The 21,419-nt window shown below is 33.1% G+C and overlaps 1 protein-coding gene across 1 annotated transcript; it reads right to left on the bottom strand.

Moving 5' to 3' along the window:
• Positions 1–4,588: 4,588 nt before the first annotated feature.
• On the bottom strand, positions 4,589–6,145 carry LOC114396126 (transcription factor TCP15-like). The gene is made up of 2 exons (XM_028358021.1): positions 5,043–6,145; positions 4,589–4,791 (listed from the first exon to the last, which is right to left on the bottom strand). The coding sequence occupies exon 1, from the start codon at positions 5,879–5,881 to the stop codon at positions 5,060–5,062; it is 822 nt and encodes a 273-aa protein (XP_028213822.1). The 5' UTR covers positions 5,882–6,145; the 3' UTR covers positions 4,589–4,791; positions 5,043–5,059.
• Between the last annotated feature and the right edge of the window lie 15,274 nt (positions 6,146–21,419).

Here is a 21,419-nt window from a genome sequence, read left to right as displayed (position 1 = left end):
ACATGAATGCAATCAAATATTTATACAGGATTAGGCCAAACATACCTACGTGAGGTGGCGAAGGAGAAGAAGCACAGACTTCTGACGATGCTCGAGTGCGACGAACACGATGCTCGACCTTAGACAAAATGATGGTCAGATGGAGAACATACAGCTTCAAGGTAGATGGAGAACAAAGAGAGCAAGAAAGCTTAGATGGAGAAGAAGACAGAGAGAAGGACAAGACAACGCGAAGGAGACGAAACATACCTAGGTATGGTGGCGAAGGAGAAGAAGCAGAGACTTGTGACGATGCTCGAGTGCGACGAACACGATGCTCAGATGCACACAGGGACGGTTTCGCTAGACGGAGATTAGAAGAAGAAGACAGCGCGGAAGCTTAGATGGAGAAGAAGACACAGAGTGCCAGCTTCTTAGGGCTCACCATATTTTTTAAAATATAACTTCAACACCGGTTTTTAAAAAAACCCAATGTTAACAAAATGATGTTAAGGTTAACATCGGTTTTCTGGAGAAAACCGATGTTAACATAACAAACGTTAACATCGGTTTTCTAAAAGCCCGATGTTAATAAACATATGTTAACATCGGTTATTTAAAAACCGATGTTACTAATAAATGTTAACATCGGTTCTCCAATAACCGATGTTAATGAACTTCGTTAACATCGGTTTTTCACAAAACCGATGTTAACGTATACACGGTATTTACAATTATGCCACCGCGCATATGTTAACATCGGGTTTTTTAACAATCGATGTTAACATTCCGATGTTGAATCCGCTTTTTGTAGTAGTGTAAAACGATTCTTTGTAACCGCCTTAGAATGTGCGACGTAAAAATTAATATTTCTCCCCTGAATTACAAAATTGCCACCGCCTCCTATTCTAAGATAGTTCTTTAAAACCGTCTTAGAAACAACGTCGTAAAAATACCCTTTTGTAGTAGTGTGATTTTCTGTTTGTATGCAAGTGTGTTTTTCATTTCATTCCACGCAATGACAGCATTGACATGAAAGGATGGGTGCCTGCTACTGAATAAAGGAAAAACAGCAGTATGGTTTGTCCTATATATGAGATCAGATTACCACATTGTATTCAACATGTATTATCATCCTAACTCCCTTGAATTCAACATTAATTCCCCCTCTCAAATGTGAATTACCACATTGGAATTCTCAACAAGTCAAAGTGCCCCGCAATATGACTCCACAAACATGGACCAAAATCAAAGCCCAAACTAACCACTGCCCCCAAATATTCAATAGTCAAATAAACTCTAACAAGGACTTGCACAGTTGCACTAATGAGTTAACGCAATAGTATAAGAATGAACCCAGTACTATATCGAAAACCTTAGAAAATAATTGAATGTTTGAGTTTATTCTCTTATACTATCTTCATTAAGCTCATATTTAGTATGTCGAACTTGAATTCATATATTAAAAAATGCATTAAAAAGTATAACAAAGTACTCCAATTCATGTACGGGCATATTATATCATATAGTTAGCAATTCTGTTGCCTGCACTGAACAGGCTCTAAGCACTAGTTTGAGAAGAGACACCCTAGCTACCATAAGTTATTTTATAGGGAAAACAAGTCCATGATTTAAATGTATATTCCTTTCCTGAAAACTCCCTAGCCTGAAAATAATCTCATTTCGTATAATTCAAATGCACCATATGTATGAATTTAATATTGAACCAAATTAAACAGTACATAGTTCTTATCATTTCCTTTAATTAGAGTCGAATTCTTTATCAACCCTTTAAACTATATATAAATTAGGATTAATTACCAATTTGGTTGGTAAATTATTTAAAAAGGTTTAATTTAATTCTTAAATTTATGAATATTTCAATTAGATCCTCTAATTTTTAAAATATTTAAATCAAGTCATTTTCGCCAAATTGAAACTAACACTATTGAGATAAAATTTCTGACAATTTCATTTACAAATAATGATAGTTTTTAATTGCTATTATATTTATTATTATTTCAAAAATAAAAATTCTCTTTTCCACCATTCCTAAATCAAACCTGAAACCCACAGGGAATCTAAATAGGCCTATATGGAAACTACAACTCCTAGGGCAGTATGTGAGTAGCTCGCTAAAACTCATGGCGGAGGGATCAATGGGGATCGATGAAGAGAGATATCAATGTTGATTTTTTGGCGAGAGAAAACGATTGTAGTAGGTAAAGCAACAAAGTGCCCAATTTAGGATTTCCCCAACGGATCCATTTTTGAGGTTGAAATTCTGGAGGTCAGATAGTTGCGGACAACGTGACGAGGGAGTCCACGGCGGTGAAGTGTGTCACATCGATGAAGGATGCATAGGCAATGACAACAACGATGGAGGCTGACGTGGAGACAATGAATAATCTGATGGTGGTCGACCGTAATAAGGAACGGAAGTGGTGGCTCAAGGTTGGAAGAAGATAGAAGTAGAAAGGAGCAACATGGTGCACCAAACCACTATGGACCTAAAGGGCTTTGCATGCTCTAGAATGTAAATTTTTATTTTTAAAATAATAATAAATATAATAATGGTTAAAAATTATCACTATTAGTAAATGGAAACTCCAAAAATTCTCATTTAACAATATCAGTTTTAATTTGACCAAAATGACATTATTAACACATTTTTAATTTAAAATTGGAGAACTTGATTGGAGTGTTTAGAAATTTAGGGATAATAATTTAGAGACTAAATTAGTAATTAAACTTATAAATTAACCTTATGGTAGAACCTAGTTAACTCCTTTTTTCATATTTTTTCAGCACAAAAAAAGCTCACATAATGACCATGTGATACCTAAAATTTTTAAATAAATTAGTTCCTTAATTAGTACTACTATGATTGATTAGGTACATTCTTTTATGCATACAGGATGTATCTTAAGATAGAAAATGTTATTATATATATATATATATATATATATATATATATACACACTACAAAGTTTTCAGTTATCCAACACTCAAGAACAAAACTCTTAATGCGTTTAAGATTGATAGAGATCGAATAGAGAAGAGAAAGTGGGAATGCGTTAGCTTTCATTAGCTTCTGAAAAGATCAATTACAAGCATTATGTAAAAGCTTCACAATTAAAACTAATTGCTAACTACCCTTTTGATATAATTATGTTATATCCTCTATCTGTGAGATCATAATAATACATGCATGCCAAAACGAAAACCAACAGTATGTTGTCTAAAAGCTTGAAATCAATATTCTGATTGAAGCAATGATAAAGCAAGTGGGGCTAGCTGAGGCTTAGAGTCACAAAATAAGTGATTCCCTTTGTCATTTCACAAAACCTAATGTTGCAGTAGCTACAGCTCATTTAACTTATTTCAGTTACTTGTGAAAACAACGGTTCATAATAATTGAGGAGCTAGGGAAGGTACACAAAAGGGTGATGAGTGAGGAGCTCATATATATAGCTACCCTAGAAAGTCGATCATTTACCACTGACCCTCCCACCTAGCCATGGTGCCAAGGTATAGCTATACTAGCTTCCATATTTTATAACAGAATTAATGGAATTCTTGGTTACTCTCTGTGACTCTCATTGATTTTAGGCAAAATGATCACCCTGAGGGGTCACTATAGTATATAGTATCACCACCGTCCACCTCAGGTTAAGAAAGAGCTCAAAATGGCCAGAAAGAAATGAAACTCTGGTCAGGTACGTTTCATTAATCCACTCTTTCCGTACAAAACATCAAGAAATGGTCCCTATCTAGCTAGCCATGTAGTACACACACATAATTCCCAACTGCACCAACAAAATGCAATGCATCCATCATGCATGTGCCAGCGTTAGTACTCACCAAAGAAAGGTAGTGAAAAATATATCTATGAGAGAGATAAAATGAAAGGAAAATGAAATGATGAATGTTAATAAAATATTTAATTAGAAGAGGGGAGTGTTCATGTATCTGTAAGAATAATTCTAACAGTATCATTAGTTAATAGTATTGTTATCATTTTTTCCTCTTCTAATTAGTGTAAAAGAAAACACTTTTCTTACAACTCATCAATGTAATGTAAAAGATCAAATTCTATATATATATATATATATATATATATTAGTAAGTAGTTATAATGAGTTTGTTGCATGTCTCTGTTAAGTACGCACTTACCTACTTCATAACTAATTAACACTATATAAACCTTACAGTCTTGCTAATCAAAGCCCTCAAAACATATATTAAAAAATTAAAAAAAATATATTTTTAGATAAATTATAGGAAAATATAAAAAAATTTATAAATAATATGGAATTTTTCATTTTTTTAATAAAAATATTTTTATTTTAAGTTTCTTATTTAATGTTCTTAAAACAGTGACTAACATTTGACTAAACCTTAAACATATACTAAGCCAAACGATGGGTGATAATGCAATAATACCAAGCAACAAATCCCACATCGAAAAACCGTGATTCAATCAACAAGAAACTAATTAAATAGTAAATACCTTCGTATAAAGCAAAGAAACTATAAACGAATAGTCGAATACCGTTGCAAAAAAGGTAGTTGTGTTTCTGATCTCAAACCCTAATTAAGATAAATCTTCATCAAAACCACACCAAAATTGACTATCATCGAACTCAACATCAAAGAATTCAAACTCGTCCATGCGTGTGTTGGAAATGACACATACATAATTGGAAAATTAACAATTAGTACCAACATAAAAAGAAACACTTAGAAGCTGTTGCACCAATCCCAACAGTACTTGTAATCACTTGGTCCTTGATCAACCGGCAATTAATCCTGTTTGGATAATTTTTCTATAAACACTTATCACAGAAGAAAACAAAAAAAAAATGAAATAAACTTTGGTTATAAATTAAAATTAACTTACTCACATAATTAAAGCAAATTTTTTTAAGATGTTAAATGATTTTAACATATAAAAAGAGATTTTAACTAATGAATAAGTTAATTTTATCTTATAAAAAAGATGCTTATTTCACTTTTTCCATCGAGTGTTTAAAGAAAAATTTATCTAAACAGAATCTAACCATGATTGATAGATTAGCTAGTTGTTTGTTTCTTCTCCTTCATGGCGATGATGTGGTTGTTGGCCGGAATACGCATTAAGCGTTGCAAGCACATTGAAGTTTGTTTCACTACTCACCATTGCACCACCCACGTGTTGACCGGTCAACAGCGAAGCAAAATTCGTAAAATGAATGCCACTCGCAGAAGAAGAAGCCACGGAGGGAATCGCCCAAACTGAATCAGCACCACTCATCATGGCGGGAACGGAGTCCGTACACATCTGCGACAAGCAATAATTCCCCACGTGCGAAATCACCTCATGCCTCCTCTTTCGCGAGAACCTTCTAGAATTTTGCATAAGACTAAAACTTGGGTGTGATTTAAAATACGATCCTGAAGAAGAAAATTCGGGTGGTGTTGTTGTTGTGAAGAAGGGATAGTTGTTGGTGTTGTGATTGTGAAGATTGTTGTGGCGGTTGAGGAAGTAGTGGGACTGGGAGGAGCCGGAGCTGCGGAGGGAGACGTTGAGCGAAGTGAAGTTGGCGGGGATGGTGCCGGTGCCGGTGGCGGAGATGACGGCGGGCTCGGCCTCCCGGAGCAGCCACTCGATGGTCTCACCGTCGGACTTGTGGCCGAGCTCGCGCGTCAGCTGGAACACCCTCGCCGCGCACGCCGCCGGCATCCGGATCCGCCGCCCCCGCCCCTCCACCTTCGTGTGTCTGTCCTTCGTCGGTGCTCGCTTCGCCTTGGCTGCGCTCGGCGGCGGCGGCGGTCCCTCATCCTTTTTCTCCAGCAGCTGTAGCGGGAAATTGGGCTTGCGAGTCACGTTTTCATCGTGATGAACTCTTTGTTCTTCCATGACAATGCAGTATCATATACAGATATAACACACTAACAAACCACCTCTGGCCCTAACGATTTTAAAAAATAAAAAAATTGAGTGGGGTTTGTTACAGTGTTAAGAGAAGACAATGATGCTGTGTTGATATCTCTCTCAGTGGGTAAGTGGACTAGGGAGTGGGTCTGTGTGTTTTGTGGAGCATCGATTTTCCTTTGGTATGGAGGTGGCAGTTTGTTGAGTTGTTTCTCTTTACAGAGAAAAAGGATTAGAGAGAGAGAGCGCGCGACAGAGAACAAGTGAGAAGAGGGCAAGCTTTAAATAAGTGACAAAATAATGAGTGCCAATAATAATGACACTGATTTTTTTTTTATCAAGAATTTATATCTTTATTCTAAAATAATTATCTTCTTGAGTTATTTTATATGAATTAAAAAATAAAAGATAGTATTAATATTATAAATTAATCTTATATTATATTATTAATTTGTTTTTATTTTTTTATTATTTATATCATTAATATTACAAGAGATATAAGTAAAAAAATTAATTAAAATCACGTTAAAAAATTAAAATAATAAATATTTTAGTAAAAAAATTATTAGATAATTATTATGGGAAGAGGAAGTTGACGTTAATGAACTTATTTTGGTTTAAAATGCAGTGTTTCGTGGTTGGAGATCAATGGCTTGATTAAGACTCCACGTGCGGTGTAGTTGATTACTCATATATATATGATTCATTTCAAGGCTTAAGCCAAAATAAAGACAGTGGTGGCTGGAATGGGACCCATAATAAAGAAAATGAGAAATAAAAACCAAAGATTGAGTAACGAAGAACTAAGATAAATCAAGTGGATCCCATCTCAATCAATCATCTCAATCAATCACTGGCTCTTTGATCTTTACCGATTTACCCCCTCCCAGTGCCTGTCTTTCCTCGTAATCCCCTTCGTTCGCCTCTTTTCTAATTCCCTTCATCTGATTTTCAAATGTATTATTTTGATTATTTTTTAGAATTTAAAAATTAAAAGAAATTTAACGTTTTTAACAAAAAATAATCAAAATAATATTTTTTAAAAACATAAAAAATTAAAATAAAATTTTTAAAATTTAATATATCAAAATAAAATAATTACAAAACATAATAATTTAAAAATCACATTAAACCTTAATTTTATCAAAAACTTATAAACGTATCACATCAGTGGCCAAAAGGTCCAAGTGTAACTTAAAAAGTGAATAAAATGGCATTTTCACTAAATACAAATACATTTCAACGACCAGCATACCTCACCAAATGATGAAACCACGTCCATCACTGTAATTAATTATATAGTAGTGTATATATAGTACGGGGTTTAGTAAAGATAAGCTCTAATTAAGATGTCATTAATACATTATTTGAATTCCATGGTGACTATTCGGTGTAGTCTAACCCATTTTCATTGTGCTTGTGATTTGGTATCACAATTAGCTCTAGATTCAAATGACGTCTAGTCATGCCATTCCTTGGAGCAATGAACACTACTACAAATAAAGCTTTTTAAGTCGGCTTCAAGTCATTTTACGACGGTTTTAAATCGTCATAGAACGCAGTGTCGTAAAATGTGCTTACCTCTACAACGACGGTTTTGAAACAGTCTTTAAAGATTGGTTATTTTAAGACGGTTTTAAAAATAACCGTCTTAAAATTTATTGTTTATTCAATGCGGTTATCATCTATTAACCGTTATAATAGACCACCTTTCTATGACGGTTTTCTTAAAAACCGTTTTAGTATGTCATTTGTGTGTGAGACTTTCTAAAGCGGTTCTTGCTAAAACCGTCTTAGAAAGTGAGACATACTAAGACGGTTTAGATGGGAACAGTCTTAGTATGTCTTTGTTTGTAAAACTTTCTAAGGCGGTTATTCATACAACCGTCTTAGAAAGTGAGACATGCTAAGACGGTTTAGGTTGTAACAGTCTTAGTATGTCTTTGTTTGTAAAACTTTCTAAGGCGGTTATTTTTACAACCGTCTTAGAAAGTGAGACATACTAAGACGGTTTAGGTTGTAACAGTCTTAGTATGTCTTTGTTTGTAAAATATTCTAAGGCGGTTATTTATACAACCGTCTTAGAAAGTGAGACATACTAAGACGGTTTTTTGACAACCGACTTAGAATATATATATATATTTTTTAATTTTTTGGGTGCTGGTCTAGTTTTTTGGGTAGTGTTTTAATTATTCTATACATTGATTTGAAGCAAAAGAATTTACATAATAAAAGAATTTGCATAATAAAAGAATTTACATAATTAATGAAAGAATTTACATCATTTTGAAGAATTGTAAAATCGTTTAATCACATAATAAAATAATTTACATAATTAATGATAGTATATAGTTTTGCAAGAATTTAAAATTACTATGGAATATCTAACATTGCTAACTTCAGTTGTAACTTGTCACAAATTACAAACTTTGACAACAAAACTTTCATAAAACATTGTCGTAAAGCTTCCTCACCATGTAATGAGTCCATAATTAAGGGCAGATGCAATAAATCCCTGAACAAACAAATGACATTGATTAAAAGTTGATATAAGGATCACCGAGTGTTTATCAGATAAAAATAAAATAAAGATCACTTAGTTCTAAAATGCTAGAACAAACAATTTTATATTCTTCTCAACAACAACAAGAAAAGATTACTTACATAAATTGTTTAAAAATCAAAATACATTTTAAAAAATTGTGAGCATAACTACATGATACTTTGACAGATTTCACTGAATGGTAACAGAAATTCATCAATCAAACTATTTTCATAATAGCATTCACCTCTCACACTTCATTTGCAAGCAGTTCATTACACAGGTATATGCGTTCATTTGCATAAATACATGATATTACAGATTAAAAGGTAATAAGAAAATGTGAAGTCATATAGGTACTAGATAGCATTGTTTAACCAAACTTGAAGCTTTGGCATAAATGTATTTGTGAAAATGACCTGTGTTGGAGTACAAATGATATCCACTGGTACATCATGGATTAACAGCTTTTCAACTAGAATATCGTCCACCAATTGGCAGTCATGCACTGCAAGGGTAGTTCTCAATATGTTATATACCAACAGAAGACAAATTGCAAATTTTACACATGGCAAGAATAAGCAGATAATGAATATGACTGCACATTACAAATACATTTATGGAGGGACTGCCTAGGGAATATACTGCATTAAATACAGTTAGCATATCAATAATAGTGCACGAAAATTATTTTACTTTCAGGTGCTTACCCTGTCCCGCTATCACTTTCTAAAACCAACCAAAGGATCATTTTGCAACTGAGATAATGTTCAACCCAATTAAACCTTTATATAATAATAGAGGCTAGATAATCATGTGAAAAAAGAAATAATATTAGGCATGCAGTATTTTTTTTTAAAGAATTATTTTTTTAATAAGGATAGAGACTACAACCACGGGAGAGCAAGGATAAGGATAGAGATGCAAGGTCATACTCTGCCACATGACATGGAATCGAATTTTGAGACTTCAAAAAGGATTGAATAGCAAAGTGGGTTCATCACGCCCAATCGTGCAAGTATCATTGTTGTCTGACTAATATTAGTTTGGTAGCAAAATTCAACTCTGATAGCAAAGTGGGTTCATCACGGAAAAATTAGTTAAACATTATAGAAAGCTTACAAGGTAAGCTCTCCAATAAGTTGGAATCATGAACATGTGTTTGACAATAATTTGTACATCGAAAAAGGCATTGCTATGAATGCTTATCAAATTTGAGCATATGTGGCTAATCCCGTCTCTGGTGGACACTAACTAATCAGCACTACCTACATGTTTATGGTAAGCATGAGAATATATTAAAAAGGGTCACCAACCAAGTGGAAGAATTTTCTTTATAATACTAGTAGGAGGGGAAGGGATGTGAGGAACTGTCCAGGATGAATCTGGAACACGCCCCAAGAAGCCTTCATCATCCATTTCCTCTTCGCTAGACCTCAAAACAGAAGAATCAGAATCCCCAGGTTTACCATTGTCAGCCTTCAAAAGTTCATTTGGAGAAGATGAGATCAAGAGTAGATAGTGGAACTAAATTTACCGTCAAGTCAAGACCAAGAACAAGACAATTAATAAGTACGAATACTACTTTATTCACACAATCTCAAAACAAAATTAAATTATATACTAATTTAGGTAAAATATAGATTTAGATGCAACGCACGCCTAACTTAGCAAGCCAAAGTAGTAGAACATGAATAATGAATACACGGAAAAAGAACAAATAACTCATTAAGAATACAATCACAAGAGGTTTTATAAACAAAACATTGGAAGACACACATATCTTAAATTATGCAACATATCAACTTCCCACATACTCAATCAACAAGACTGCTCCTCACGGATTTCTATCAAAGATAACCATTACACCATCCTTACATTAATTTTTACAGCTTACAGTATTGAGTTAAAAAAAATTGTAATAAGATCCCACAGAAATCAGACTAGACATCTTCTGAAAACCCATTTTCTTCTGTCAAGAATACTAGTACTGGATTTTGCATTTCTCAAAGATCACACTTCTACTGTTAAATGGGTTTAGAGATAAGAAAAAGCAAAGCAATTAAAGGGTAAATATGATTTATGATTGTTTATATGCAACCTCAAATGAATAACAAATGCAAAAGAATATGATTCAAAGGTAAATAAATCAACATTCTCAGGAGCACTTCAAGTAGACCATTCATCTGTGGTTTTCTAGGAGTAAAGATATGGGGAAAAGCATATACTCTCTAATCAATCAACAATCCTCAGTTCTTCAGACCATTCAAATCCCACTATTTGAATGCACTCAACCAAAGAAAGAAAGAAAAAACTTATTTTCTAAGAACAAATTTTTGACATATTTATGGAACCTATTTGTCCATAGTTTAGTGATACTGTGATCACATATTTAATAGGAAATTTACCCTCAGAAGACTGGACCAGTCCTACTCCTGTCATTGTTTACCTTGCTTTCAATTAAAAATTTAGCCTCTGATAAAGTCCCCTTTACTTTCAATTAAAAATTTAAAACTTACACAAAATCTGTTCAATGATAATGGATGATATCGGATATCGTATTCCTATCTACAAACAATGAACAAAGGAACCTCCTGCAGACTAATGTAAGTATGGAGTATGAACACACTTGCACTAGCATATATACATGTGTACAATTTTGTGAGATACCGAGTAAAGGGTGTTCAGCTGTAGATATTATGAAGACATGATAAAAAAGAGACCATAGCTCCAAATGGGAACCTAGTGTTTATGCATTTGTGCAAATGTTGTGCCTTAAAAGGAGAAATTTATTGTCTTAAGATCTAATAAAAGATTGTTTTCTGTACTGTAGGGTTCAAATTTGAAGCTGCAAAGCATCATGGTGATATCATTTATTACTCTTGGGTGTTACAATGCTATGAACAAAAGAAGCTTGTCTGCTGACAGCCTAAGTGACTTATATGACTGAATATAAACTTATTTGAATCATATAGAAGGTTTTGTGATTGTATATTGATTTCAATATTTCCTTTTAAAGGTACTTCCTTTTTCTATCTGGACTGACAAAGAAGTTGCAGGAAGAAGTTGATGAGTTCTCAAATACTTACTACTTGGACCTTCATGTTGGAGACTTGAAGCAGGAAATAGCATTTGCTACTAGCTAGTTTCTATCTTGTCAAATTTTGGACTCTATCTATCTTAAGTAAATATTCACATTGAAATGTGAAGGAAACAAAGCACCATGTTAATATGAAGCTTGGGGTATGGTTTTGAGTTATAGCCTAAATTGTTACTTGATAGGCAGTGCTTTACTAAGCATGAACCACAATCAGTTAATCAAACATCCATATTCAGTACTCCTTCTCATTGTCCAGACACAGAAAAACAAACTCACACACACAAAATTGACAGAAGACAGGTATTGCCAAACACAAACACCCTTTCTAGCATAGGGATTTGATCTCTCCACCTTGGTGAAAGCCTTGTGACCCATAAGGTAATGCATGCTTTATTAGTATTTTGCATGCATCATTTTTTTTCTTTTTAAAATCTGGATTACCCTTATCTGCTAATAGTTTAATGTGTTTGTGATTCTTTTAATACAATAATTGGTCTTATTTTTACCTCGGTGTCCATTAGGGACATAATCATGGGTGTTTCTTCATCATCAACACAAAAATTAGTCTTTATTTTTGTGTATATTTTATTGTTTATGTTCATTTTATTATTTTGTTTGGTGGATTAATTTATTGACATATCTGTGTGGGATTTTCCTGGCTTTTACAGAAGGTGGGATTTTGACTAGCAGGGTGTTTGGCTGTTGAGTTTATGGAGGGCCAAGTTCATTGTTGAACAGTGTTTGTGTTGCCTTTATCTGCAACTTTTAATTGAACCAATCCTACCCTTTTTTCCATATGAAAACACTGGTTTTTTGTGATTCCTCCGATCATTATTGTTGATGGGTCTCGTGAAATCAATATACTTTTGAGACCTGTTTATTGCCAGAGGTGACGGAGTTTCAGTTTTGCAAGTGCATGATCTTAATAATAAGGTTTTTATAGAAAAGGAAAGTTGAGAATAACATGGGGGAAGATGGTAATTCTTGGATTAGGAGGAGAAATTTTTCACACACAGTGTGCCATTGTTTGGGCCTTGCTAGATTAGGGTCTATTCCTATTAGTGTTCAGTCAGAGCAGAAATCAAGGCCTTCCTCAAAGGCTCTATTTATATACGAATGACCAACAATAACAAAATCAAATCCATCAAGTGGACATATGCATGTAAGCATTCATTAAGCGGGTTTAATGACTTACATGTACGACGACCTAAGACGCGCTTTCCACGGGCAAACGACACGAGGTCAGTATGAGGGAGACAGTCTTCATGACGCGAGCTCCACTGCTTCACGCCGAGGTTTCAAGGAGAGAGGGGTTTGAGGTCCACTGCTTCACGGAGAGGTTTCAAGGAGAGAGTGCTTGACGACGCGAGGTAGAGTGTTAACTACAGGAAGAAAATTTGAATTACTTGATACAAAGCACACAACAATCTAAATAGGAAGAAATAAGGCCCATGAGCACAAGCCTCAAGTTTTTCTATTAGATAAAAAGAGTAAAATCACTAGCAACACGAAGAAAGGGTTCAGGGTTCAGGATAAACTCACCTTTCAAATTTTGAAGCCGTAAGCAAGCTGCCCTTCGTCCGTGTGTTGCTAATCGAGAAAGGCAAAATAAAAGTCCCTACCTACCAGCGAAACAAAAACCGTGTCTTGACAATGCCATTCAGTACACATTTTCAAGCAAGCAACACTAGGGCATGAGCACTTACCAGTTCATACAATCGGACTGCGGCACGACACACCTTGAACAGGGCTTAGTGATGGGTCACAGACTTCTCTTCGACAGGGCTTAGTGATGATGGGTCACAAATTTCTCTTTCAACACTTGGTGAAGACAGGGGATGCTGGTGAAGACGAAAGGGGACGCTGGGTGAAGAGTGGAAAGGGATGGCTGTAAAATCCCTAATTTGAGGGAAATAAAACGAAGGCGGTTTTTGTCCAAACCTGTCGTTGAACTTCTTTCTATATTTACAAAAATGCCGCCCAGCGAGTTACTAAGACGGTTATTTATAACCGCCTTAGAATTTACGTTGTAAAAAATTATTCTCAGCTTTGATAATTACAAGTTTGCCACCGCGCCACTATCTAAGACGGTTCTAGATAACCGACTTAGATACTACGTCGTAAAATATAATTATTCTAGTAGTGGAAGTTTTCTTGTTTTTATTATAATTTAAAATTTAAAGTAAAAACATTTCCTTTTTAAGAATTATTTTTTTCAACATATAAAAACTACCGCTATATCTATTTAAATCCTTTGTTTTAGAAAGTTTTACTTGGTTGAATTCTTTTACTTAACGTTATAGCTGTTGTGCACGTTGGAGATTTTCTAGTTATTCAGTTTTGGTTTGTTTCTTTTTTAACGTTGCTACTGCATGTTTTTGGGGACTGCCCGTTGTGGCTTAAGTCTTATATATAACACTTGCTTATTAAAAACACACGAAAAGAAACTTTCTTGGCTGCCCCCGTAAAAATTAAGCACTAGTATATCTAAAATATTATTCTATTTTTTTCGTTTGTTTATAAAAATTAGTTTTGGAGAATTGGTGTTCTTTGTTTCGGGGATTCTTTGTTGCAACGCTATCTGAATTATAATTTTTTTCATGATAAACATGACTGAATTGATCTCTCAAACCCTATAGCTTTGGATCCCTTTCTCCTTTTTATATATGTTTGCGACCGAGTATCAGGTACATCGTTAAATCAATCACCAAATGAATTTCAAAGAAGAATTTTTCAATAAAAACATCCTTGATGATTTTAGGAGTGGAAAAAAACTAGTTCAGTAAAAAAAAACTTTTCAAATTATTTTTTGAATTATTTTTTTCTAATAAAAAAATATTTAAATGAAAATCAATTCGGTTAATCAAAATAATTTAGTTCACTGAATTAGTTCTTATAAAATAATGCACTCTCTTTTTTTTAACTAATTCTAAAAAAATCAATTTAATTTAGATTTAATTATGCATCAATCCAAATCAATTTTTTTTCACACCCCTACTCAATTCCAAGCACAAATATTAGAAAAATACCCACATGGAACACATCAAAAAAAAATTAAACGACTCCATCTGCAAATTAATGATTATTTATCCTTTATTAATTTAACAGATATAAGAAAAAGTATGCTAAAAAAACCAAATATAACCAATGAATGAGAAAGAACCACCCCACGACCCTCGGGATTGAAGCGGCATGATTCAAGAGGGAAAAAAAAAATTAAGATATGGTTAGCATAGTTGGTGAAGACCATTGGTAAAGATTTATGACTCAATGTTGCCACTTGCCAGTGCAACAACGAGAAGACATCCAATCAATTTGATATCAGTGGACATTACACAAATTAATATTTCTTCGTACATTACTGGGCTATTACCATGTGACTGTGAGTGGAAGGACCATCGTTGGATTGCACATTAATTTTTGCACTATGGTATCTGTTAACTTTGATATAGACTTTTCCCTGTTCACTATGGCAGAGGTTTCCTGCTGCTCCAAGTGAAATACAATAATATTACTCAATGTTTCAAGCTTATTGCTATTTTAAAAGAGAGAATATATATATATATATATATTTTAGTAAATTATAATTAGAAAATATCTTAAAATAACATTATAGTATAATTTATTAATGTATTCATACTAAAAAATATCACCAACGGTAAAACTTATTAACACACTCGTATTAAAAATAAGGGTGTATATGTTAGTAAATTTCACATATATATATATATATATATATATATATATATATGTGTGTGTGTGTGTGTTAACGCACTCATATTAAAAGATTAATTTTAAAAGAATTATTCTTTATTCTCATCATTTATTTTCTTGAAATTTAATGATTGTAATGAGTAGTTAATCTTAATCATTAGATTTCAAGAAAATCAATGACTAGAATGAAGTGTAACTCTTTTAACAAAATAAAAACAAGCATTAATTAATAAAGTTAAATAATGGTTTGTTGGCATAGATCATATGTACCTTGCATTGAAGATAATTGGAAAAAAATGATGAAACTCACAAATCAAGAGGGGAGTAAATTGGTTCTAAATCAAATCAACCAAAGAAAGAGTTTTGAAAAACTTTCTTTTCGAGGGATCGCATGACAAATTTTTGTTAAAAGCAATATTTAATAAATCACCCTTGACACAAAAATATTTTGTTAAAGTTCTTATTCAAAAGGATATTTTCTTTAAACTTCAATAAATTAATCAAAAATACAATGAGAAAGAAATATAAGATCAAAAGAAGATGTACACCAATTTTTATATTGATTCACTCTCTATTTCCAAAGAAGCTACTCCAATTATCTAATACAAACTGAATTAGATTTTCATTATGCTTATAAAATTTTTACAAACAATCACAATCAATCTCAGTTCTTACCCTGAAAAAATAAACTAAGGTACCCAACGCTAGGGTCCTTTGTGAATAAGAGTCTAAGAGAAATCTACCCTTAGCCCAAACTAGCATGCCTTCAGAAATTCATGCATATTATAAAAACATGTAAAACACACGAAAACTGAGTCAAAGAGAGACGCAACCAGATCAATCACACATGAGGACCTTTGTTTGAGTGAATGAGTCTCTTTTTTATCTAACAAGTAATTCATAACTCACTTTTTAGCGTGAAAGCATCAGAAAAGCAAAGTCTAGAAGTTGTGAGTTGCACACTTATTCTAAGCACTTTCTCTTCTTTTTTCTTCCTTCTTAAAAATGAGAACACAATGTGGTTATTTATAGAGAAAATAGTAATAATCATCTGTAATCGATTAAATATCCAATATAATCAATTATTTTGAAGAAGTAATCGATTATATTATCATTTTAATCAATTAAAGTATTATTTCCAACATCTGGAAAACTTTCAAGAACAATGTAATAAATTAGATTCTTGATGTAATTGATTAAAGTATTCTTGATCACTTTTGGGAATACCTTTAAGAATGAAGTAATCAATTATGATCACCTGGTAATCGATTAAAGCATAGACTCATGAAAGGCCATACATGGTCTCAACTGAACTATCTAATCGATTAAACCAAAACTAAAATCTCTCTACAAGCTATAAACACTTGTGTAATCGATTACGATCAACCTTGTAATTGATAAAAACAGAGAGTTTTGTGCACTGAAGAAGTTTCTAACTTTAGAAACAATCTTCCTACCTCTACATGATGATGCATGATGTACATATGAAAAAAATGAAGACTAAGATGCAATAATCAGTACAAAAGCCACTAAAAGAGCTGGGCATGTAAAAAAGACAAAACTTCTTCAAGCTCCAAAGCTTAGTCTTCATGTTGCTTCCCTTGTGTGACACCATCTATCCCAATATATGTATTTATATAATAAAATACATGGAAATGTTAAATTATATAAAATGATTTTATTCAATAAATATAAAGGAGTTCACATGGGTAAAAAGTTCACATTCGCGTTAATCACCAAATTAAAAACTTATTTAATTAAGGTTATGAAAACATTTCCGACCCAAAATAAAGTCATCCAAAACTCCAGAGAATGAATTAAAGACTTAACATATGAAACAAAAATGATAAAAACTACATGTCCAGAACTTCATGCAATTAATATAGAAATTCATGCCACAATGTCACATCCTATTAGAGCATTGTGTCTCAACATCCTCTAGCACGAAGTTCTTTAAAGTCATCCACCTAATCATCTACTCCCACGAACACAAGATTCAAGATTATCATAGGATCCAAACACAAATAACACACAAGGAGTGAGTTATCACATTCCTAAACAGGTAGAGATAAGTAGTTTTACCACTCAACTTATAAGTATAACAAGCTCAACTTAGCACAATTCGTATCATTTTACCGCTCATTACATAATATCGCTTGTCCCAAGGATTTAATCACAAAATCACATTCCCCACATTTACATTAATCACATGTTCAGAACAACACATCTCAAGTATAACAGAGCATCTTACACTCACACAATTCCTTACCCACCATCACGTAACAAGTCAGATTGATCACTACACATGCATTATGCTATAGATACACTAAGACTCAATCCTATATACAATGTGGTATCGTGTCAGTGAAAAATCTCGTCAGACATCTAAGAGTACATGGCAAGACAAACCACATACTAGTAAGTCAGGTCACTCTCACTAAGTAAAATCATAGTGAGACCAGTCAGGGTCACGCTATTTTGCGAGAATGCTCCAACCAAATGAGATTGACATAGGCTTAAAAGAACACTCAAACCGGGTGTATTTACCCTCAAGGTCTGGACTCCGAAGAGTTCATTAGGGCCTCTCCCTCCTGATTCAGGTCCAACCCAAAAAATATTTTAATACGCAGACTCTATCTATGAACTATACAAAACACACGACTCCTCAATTGTTCTCAAAATAATTTTAACTCGTCGAACCTCAAAGTGATTAAACTTGTCGGGTTCCCATAGTGGATCCCATCACAATATTCATCGCGCATTAACTCGTCACTCTTAAAGGGTCTTACAATCGTGTAATTATACGGTTCATAGCTCACAACTCAATGCGTACAATATATCAATACACATGTATCTTACAATTCAACACTCAATTTATCACATACACCCAATCTCAATAACAATGTTATGATCCCAAAGCAACATGTTATCACACCTCATGAATCATATACACATCACACAATATTAATATATACATGACATAAACATAGACTTTACCAATGAACTATACAATACACACTACAACTCAATTGTTTTCAAAATCATTTTAACTCATTGCACCTCAAAGTGATTCAACTCATTGGGTTCCCACCATGAATCCCATCACAATACTCGCCGCACAGTAACTTGTTGTCCTTAAAGGGTTGTGTGATTATACAGTCATAGCTCACAACTCAATGTGTATAAAATCTCAATGCACGTGTATCTTACAATTCAACACATACTCAATTTATCACTTACACACAATCTCAATCACAATTTCATAATCTCAATATAATAATTTATTACGCCTCATGAATCATATACATATCACACAGTAATAATATTTGTATGTCACAAAACACACACATATTAAATCAAACTATATTATTTTCAATTAAAAAGAGTTTCTACAACAATTAAATTAAACTTATACCAAAAGAAATTATTACTAAGCATTAACTTTACATCTTTATTTAATTTATTATTAAAATGTATATATAACATGTTGATCATCGTGGGAAGATGCCGAACAAAGACAATAATTTTTATAGAATAAGCAACTAAAGAGAAGATTATTTAAAGTACAATTCACCTTCTTTAATAAAGTGCAATTGATGTGCGTGGTGTCAAATATCAAAAGTGCAGTAGTACAGGACAAAAAAATTCATGTATGGTTTCGATTTGATTTGAAAGTTTATTTTAATATAACATTATAATATATTTTCAATCTACTGCAATATGCAAAACAAACACAAAGGGATTTTTTTTTATCATTTATTCTTTATCACAATATCCTAGATTCAAATATAAACTCATAATGCAAATTAACTAGTAAAGACATCATACTGATCATTCAGTTTCATCAATTCATGTTAATTAGAAGGAAAAAAAAATCCAATTTCAAGGTTCACCCTCAACACAAGAATATATCAATTTCACAGTAATTTCGCATCGGGACATCAATTGGTCTGTCAAACATATATAACTCATAGTTATAATTTAAAGATAGAATTAAAATTATAGAAACACCCCAAAATGCATCCCAATTGATCCTTTAAGGATCCCTACACATGTTCCCACTACTCCACAATTGCTCAAGCTTTTTCTCTGGTTGTTCTGCTAGGGTTTCCAAGCGATAGAGAGAAGTAGAAGAGATTGGAGCCTCAATTTTACTATCTCTGTGAGAGGGGAATTTTTCTCTCTATAGATATTATTCCTCAAATCTCAACGGTGAACATGTGTTTAAATGAGTTCTAAAGATGGTGTTCAGATTTCAGAATGATCCAACGGTTAACGAGTTCGAGATTATAGTTTTACTATGACATATTTTAGTATATGCGGAAAAATAAAGAGTTTTGGGAGAGAAAGAAGAGAGAACGAATTTGGGAGGAAGAAGAAGCATAGAGATGCATCATAATTGTAAAAACTGACCTAATATGTCTCTATTTATAGCTAAAGTTCCGACTCTACTATTTTATTCTTTCATTAAAACATCCCTTTATTTTCTAAAACATCATTTTACTCTATTTATTTTCTAATACTATGAAATTCTTATTTTAATTAAAAAAAACCTCTTTTTTCTCATTTATTTAATTTCTAAAAACTATATTAATTTTTAATAAAATAATTTTTATTTATTTTACGAGAAACAGGGTGTTACACCCTATCTCTAACAATAATGTGTTCAAGTCGGATAGGACAATAGTGTGTGATAAAATTTTTCTTTTAAGTATTTAATGCAATTACATACAAAAGGTTCAATATTTGTTGACAAAAAAAGTCTCAGGTCAACTTTTGGATATTGTAAATTGTAATTTTTATTAAATTTAATTATATTAGTATTATCTAAAGGATTGTAGCTAATAGGGGTAACAAATGGTTGGATTGGATCAATCCTAATCGTATTCTAATGGATCTAACCAAAATAATTTATTAATCCATTTTGATTCATTAAAAATTATTTAATGGATTTTATCCAATTTGATTCATATGATAAAAAGGTCCATTCAATCCATCTATTAACATTTTTTCATGGATGAGTATTCATCGAATCCACACACACACGTATTTTAAAATTTAACTATTTTTAGTTTAAAATAATACATTTTAAAAAGTTCACAATACTTTCTAAAATAATAATAGTCCAAATAAAAGGCGACTGAGGTTGTTTTCATCTATCCGTGATTGAGGCTAATTCTGGTCTGACATTGATTGAGGCTATTTTTTGGCTGATGTTGGCCAATAATATATTTTTTGCTCAAGGTCAGCTAAGGTATTTTTCGTCAATCTTGGTCAGTGATATTTGTTTACTAGCATCAGCTAGGTTTTTTCAGTCGATGCCGATTAGTTATTTTTGGGTCATTGGCTAGGATTTTTTTGTTGACATCAGTTGAGGCTATTTTTTGGTTGATGTCAACCTGTGATGTTTGTTGGCCAACATTGGCCATATGTATTTTCTTTTGTGGTTGTCAGTTAGGTTTCTTTTGCCAATGTTGGTTGGGACAATTTTTTTGTTGGCATCAACTAGGATTTTTTAATTGACGACAACTAAGGTTGTTTTTTTTTTACCAACATCGACTAGGGGTTTTTGGCAGACATTGACTATGGTTTTTTTTTTGCCAACATCGACTATAGTTTTTTCTGTTGACATCAAACGAGGTTTTTTTTGTTGATGTTGGTTAGGATTTTTCGATCGATTGTCATCTAGGACAATGTTTTCGATTGACGTCGGCTAGGATTTTTTTGGACAACATCAGTCGTGATATTTTTCAGTCGATGTCATCCAAACAATAGCCCCAACTAATGTTTACTAGAAAAACCATGACTGACGTTAGTAAAAAAAACGCATCACCCGATATTGATAGAAAAAGGTAGCTGATATCAGCAAAAAAATAGTCATGACCAGCGTCAACATAAAACCCTAGCCAACATTAGCCTTGACCAATATTGGCCACAAAACATCATCAGTCGATGTTGGCTGGAAAAAACTCTGGGAGACATGGATAAAAAATAACCCCAACCAAAGCCGACTAAAAAAAAAATCCTAACCAACATCATTCAAAAAATAACATCGACCGACGTTGCCCAAAAAAACTTTGGACGACATTGGCAAAATTAAACAACCTCGACCAAAGTTGGCCATAAAAAACCCTAATTCCCATCATCTAAAAAATAACATTGGTTGA

This window comes from Glycine soja, chromosome 18 (genome assembly GCF_004193775.1).
Source record: "Glycine soja cultivar W05 chromosome 18, ASM419377v2, whole genome shotgun sequence".
NCBI classification, from domain to species: Eukaryota; Viridiplantae; Streptophyta; class Magnoliopsida; order Fabales; family Fabaceae; genus Glycine; species Glycine soja.
This window is presented reverse-complemented; position numbering and strand designations above follow the sequence as displayed.